The 6,000-nt window shown below is 40.5% G+C and overlaps 1 protein-coding gene across 2 annotated transcripts in view; it reads left to right on the forward strand.

The window, feature by feature from the left end:
• bcl9 (BCL9 transcription coactivator) overlaps positions 1 to 6,000 on the forward strand; it is a 35,968-nt gene that overhangs the window by 19,504 nt on the left and 10,464 nt on the right. For both annotated transcript variants that reach the window (XM_049593844.1, XM_049593845.1), the window contains exon 3: positions 5,701 to 6,000. This exon is cut by the window's right edge and continues 201 nt beyond it. In XM_049593844.1, coding sequence (XP_049449801.1) covers positions 5,915 to 6,000 — 86 coding nt within the window. In that variant the 5' untranslated portion in view covers positions 5,701 to 5,914. The remainder of the gene's footprint in view (positions 1 to 5,700) is intronic.

Below are 6,000 nucleotides of genomic sequence, written 5' to 3' on the forward strand. Positions count from 1 at the left end.
AACGTTACACAGCTCGGCTTTCTCTCACTTGCATGCTTTGTACTTTTCTCTGTGCTGTCTCAAATGCTGACATAGATTGGTCGTGTTGCTGCGGGACGTGGCGACTTAAACTTTTAAACTTATACACAGCATGTCTTTCTGTTCAACGTCACCGTACCTGAATCCAAAGTATCACCATATAATAGACGTTGTGTTTTTTCCGCCACCAACTCAGGCTGTTCTTGGTCGTGCTCATGCTCTTCTTCAGCGTCTGTTGGTCATTGCTGCACGCCGGGTGGTCACCTGACCATACGTGCTGCGCACACCAGGATAGCTTGTGGGCGTGATGTCAACAAACTCCACACACTACAGGAGAGGTAGTCATGCTCACAGGAACACACGTTAACATTTATTTACATTACAACGCAAATCGCAGCCTTTTATGCGGTTGTGTAATCACACAGCCTGACATCACAATTGTGATTAGATTAATCGTGCAGCACTAAGACTGGTTGGGGACCATTTTAAAAACAGCAAAACAATCTGTTCACAAACTCTCAGACAGCATAATCCAAGCTTCATTCATTCAGTTGTATGCTCAGCGCCTAACAAACACATTTGTTTTCAAAAAAACCTTTTAAAACTGAACTGAAAGTGAAACTTACCTGTGCTCTCTTCAAAGCCAGACTCCAGTACTGAGGTTTTGAGCAAAAATACATGTGTATGGGAAGTACTGAGCATACGACTGGATAACGAGACTTGGATTACACTGCACAAGTTGTGTGAGAGTTTGTAAATTTATTCTCCATTTTCCATTGAGGCATGTGAGAAAAACATGTTCTTAATGTAACCAAGCATGATTAACTGATTAACCAATGGTCAATGTTATTGTACCTTATATACAGAAGGGCGAGGAGGAGTAACGGCACGAGATTCCAGGCAGTGTGAAAGGGGCACTTTAAGTTTATTGTCAATTCTGCCAAATGGTGAAGACATAAAGGATCTAAACGCTGTTTCTGTCAGACCACTGTGTTTCAGATGTTGGAATAGAGGGGATTTTGGTCCAACAATTTTTGCACAAAGCTGAAATTTAAAAAAAAAAAAAAATCCAACATTCACGCCCACTTCACACGGTGGTCCGCCAGTTGTGCAGAGCTGAGAAAGTGAGCAGGGTTTAAATTTCTCTCTCAAGCGCCGTTCCTTCGATCTTCACACAACTAATACTCCATTTTTTGGTGAGTGAAACATCTTGAATGACACTGAGGAATATCTTTCTAAAAGTGTGCATCCTTATTCCCCTATTTGAGTTATTATCACGCCCTCCCCCTGTCTATGACGGCAAGCTTTCTGGCCCTGCCTTTTAATGTAGCCAGTCAGAGTAGCCATGAACACCTTTGTCCTCAGGTGTTGTTAAACAGCATGTTGTATGAGCTAGTACGTTTGAAGCATTTAGCACCCACACTCACTTTTCAAGTAAAATGCAATAACTCCTCAGTACTTGTGTAAAAGCTCTGAACACGCTCTTAGTTGTTGTGGAGGGAGGCTCACTCTTAAAATGTTTGATATCCTCCTATTGTCTCTACCAAGACTGAAAGCATTTATTGTTAAGTTGCTTTGGACAAATGAATGTAACATATGATTATAATTAATCCCACTTGTCAAATTTGTCTTGTAAGTAGTTAAGAGTTTTGCATTCCTGCGTTTGGAAAAAGCATTAAATCCTGAAAGTTAATATTGAAATTGTTTTGGTTCAGAGTGGCTTTTCCACTATGACGTACGCAAGTCAGTGCTTCACTTTGATGAGCAAATTACAGCCAACAGCAGAATAAAACTGCATCTCTGCTTTGCCACTTTTTTGTCTCATCCTCCCTTAAACATTGTCCTCTTTCCCTTAATCCAGACAACACCAGAAACCGCTACTGATCTGATGCTTGTTGAAAATATATGATCTGCTGATAATGTGACATTATTTAGACACACAGTTTAAACTGTGAATTTTTTTAAACCGAGTCCGTAGTATGAGCCAAAGCCCTGTGTGCTACACCTCACGTCTGCAGAATTACTCGTGTGTAATTGTGTGTTGCGGTCCTTGTTTCCACAGTTATGTATCAAAGCACAGTGTTGCAAAATAGAAACATGCCATTTCACCAGAGCAGAGGTCTTTCAGGCAGTACTGTTGTAAATAAACACAGAGTCAAGTCACAAGTTCAGCAATAAATAATAAGCCCAAATACTTCTCTGGGCCCAGTTGTTTAAAAAAAAAAGATCTGGATCAGAATGATCTAGATTTTGAAATCCCATGTTTTTCTGTCCAGTATTCAGCTCATCAATTTTACTTTTGTGACAGCTTCATTGGATTTGACCACCCTGATTCAGATACAGTTACTTAAATCCTTCATTATTTTATTTTGTTTTTTAACTGTATTGTTCTTCAAAGAGCAAAATAACCTATTGTACATCAGTTACTCACCACGGGTCTTGAATTTGGGAAGAAAAAAAAGTTTTTTCTCGCATGCCTCCATGGTGAAAGGAAAAAAAGCTGCAAAACTATAATAATAATAATAATAAGACATTTTATTTATGGGAACCTTTCAAAGACACCTTAAACATGCAGCAATGAATCCATAGATCATTAAGTCAAACAAATTAGTAATCTACAGTAATAAGTTAACAAAAATAACCACAAAGAAATTATCAAGTCGTCATCAGTGCAAAGATTTGTGTTACTGTTACATCAGATATCAACACATCTGTCTACAACCACACAATTTTTGTTAAAACATTACAATATAAAATGCTTTCGCCCACCAGTAGCGTGCCCTGAGCATGCCTGAGCTATCACGTGAGTATGAGCTCTGGTTGAGTTCAAACCCATGCATGTGCCCAGGAACAATACTAGACTGTGCATGACACTATTTGCACGTACATGTTGTAACGATATAGCAAAAATACATGTGTTTGGAAAGTAGTGAGCATACAACTGGATGAATGAGATTTTGACTACACTGCAGGAGTTGTTAGAGAGTTTGCGAACTAATGTTTCAGTGTAGTTTTGCTTTTATTAAACATGGTCCCCCTTTAATGTTACTTCACAAACAATGTCCACCTTTTTGGATTCTCCGTTCACTGTGGAGACATGTGGGAAAAACAGAGTTTTCTTCACAAGTTTAAGGTAACACAGCGAGTAATTTGATATACAGACGGTCATTTTGTAGGTTAAGTATTCCTTTAAAGACCTAATAAGTGGCCTAATGTCTCCCATATCTACTTTGTAGTAAAAGGAGTCCACCCTTCTGCTGGGATCAGGAGGTTTGATCCAGATCAGAATCAAAACAAGATCACACCATCTAATGCAATTTCAGAATCCGTTTTATCTTGTGAACAACCAATGTTGAACATTTGGTTGAGTGAAATTCATTCCTCTGAACAACTGGACCCTGAGGAGCCCCCAGTTCTGTGTCAGAAAGTGTATTTTTACATTTAAAGGTTAGCCGAATCAGTGTAATTTGGACACACAAGGCCCCTCTGTGTTCCCCCTTCTCTGTCCCTGTGGAGGAGCCAGCCTCTGCTCGTGTGCAGCAGTGATCTGTGGCCCCTGATAGCTGTAAATCACTTCTCCTGTAGACCAGCGAGAGATGAGTGTTGCTGCTGTTGCAGGAGTCGGTGTATTTGTCTGGTTCCCAGTGACACCCCCACCCCCTCCAAACCCCCCTAAACACTCCACCTCCTTCTCCCCAGGGGAACTCTGGAGCCAGTTACAATGTTGAGTGTTTTGGAAGAGCTCCTAAATATTTTCAGGATGACAATGTAATCTGACTGACTGGGCCGCTCTTGCGAACAGGATTCTCATGCGATTCTCGTGTTCAGCACACACACAAACACACGCAAACAGAAACACACGGCGGTTAGTTTGGACCACAACACTACCTCTCCCACTCCACCACCACCACACTGCACTGTTGGCTACAGTTACAACTTTGTGCTGGTATTTATATAGTTAAAATGATACTCCACCCAAAATCTTTACAGTATCAGAGGCTAACCTGACTGATTTTGTGTTTTTGAGGCCAACACCAATATTGATAGATCCAAAATTATCTTGCCAGTAGTCCTGTTTTTACATAAACACAAAACATGAACAAAAGAAAAAAGAAAATTTATGATATCTACTGTGTGAGACAATTTACAGTTGAAAAATAAACTTGTCAGTGCTCTCTGGTGGATGAACTATGTAATGGTGAGACATATACAGCAGACATACACACTTATTTGACGGCCATTCTTTCGGTCTAGCTTCATAAAAGTCTTACTGTAGTGTTTAAAGGTGGCAGTATGTTTTAAATACTCATATGTTTGCCTTAATATGTTTCAATACGCTTCTTCGGTTTGTACCTTAAGCTGTTGACGTTGATCACTTGTGATACTAAGCACACAGATAACCACTCCAGATTGAGATTGTGAGGCAGGACAGAAGTTTCTGTGAGCATTTTGAGGCCTAGTCCACATCATACAGGTATTATTTAAAACAGTGGTCCCCAACTGGTGGGTTGCGGCTGAAAAGTGGGTCGTGGGTCCATTCTGAATGGAGCGCAAGTGACTCGCTAATGTGTCAAGGCCCATTTCTTGCTGTGGAGTGAGTGACTAACAGACAGCTACTCCACAGATACAGCAAACTAGCTTGATGACATGGCCAAATTCAAGTATGATGCTGAATGTATTAAACTGTGTGGACCTTAAACTAATAACTTAGGAGAGATCTGGACCCTGTGGCTGGACCAGTTGGGAAACACTGATTTAAAACGTAGCTTTTTCTGTGTTTTTTGGCCTTAGGTACACATGCAAACTGCATTTTTGATCACTGAAAACAGATCATTTGTCAAACTCCTTCCAGGATGGTGAACATTTCTAGTGTTAACGTTTAGAGTGGCAAAATGGAGTTTTGGGCTTGGAGTGTCAGATTGTGCGCTGTTATAGTCTTTGTTAGGTGTCACGATTGATGTGTACTGGAGGACATGCTCAAAATAGTGCTGGCTTTAATCTTACTAACAGGACATTTTTCATGCTTACACATAAATGTACAGATATTCTACCACTATATTGAGAAACAGGGGCGTCAGAATTACCATGGAGGTCATTTTTGAGGCTGCTGATTGGCCAATATCATCTTCTTTTTTGCGTCATTGACCAACACGGCTTTAGAGTTGGGGTTATATCTTCTTGTGTTTGGTTGGTATGCTTCTGTGTACTAATATTTGTACTATTATATTTCTGTAGCAAAGGAGGAAAAACTCGTGTGTACATGTGTACTAGGCCTGATAGTTCTTATATACTGTGAAACCTAGCACTGTAGGATTTGTTTTTTTGGTTATAGCAGACATTTTTACTTGTCAAAGCCAGAAAAGCAATGGTTTTGCTAAAAAACTAACTAACTATGTTCTATTCAAGTGTCTCAGTCACAGATTTTATTATTAAAACCAGTGCTTTCCCTACTGGGACATGTCAAAATGTGAGTGCATTCTCACTGACATGAATTAAAGCTGACTAAAGCCACTGTGAAAGAGAAAATGACCAGATTTTAACGACCACCTTTCAAGTCTACACGAGTAGATTAATACTAAAAAGATTTTGGGTGTCACTGTAAGTTTTTTTTTTTCCCCAGCCTGCTGCCCTCTCTTTTTAGTTTTGTTAACTGTTCTTTTTCTCTCTCTTCTCTCTCAACAGTGTGCCCAAGGGCCGTTGAAAGCCCCCTTGGGGGAGTTTCATAAATACACACCGAACAAGAAAAGACTCCTGGACTATTGTTATTGTTTTTACACACTTTCCCACACACACACACACACACACACACACACACACACACACATACACCCACACTCACACATACACACTCACACACACGCGCACACGCATCCACACAGACAAGGACATAGAGAGAATGTTGGAGGTCCAAGAGGAGAGGCCAGCGGCGGCAGGTACAGCAGCGACACATTTCAATAAGAAGGAACGAGGGAAGAAAGAGCG

Source organism: Epinephelus fuscoguttatus, linkage group LG13, assembly GCF_011397635.1.
Source record: "Epinephelus fuscoguttatus linkage group LG13, E.fuscoguttatus.final_Chr_v1".
NCBI lineage: Eukaryota > Metazoa > Chordata > Actinopteri > Perciformes > Serranidae > Epinephelus > Epinephelus fuscoguttatus.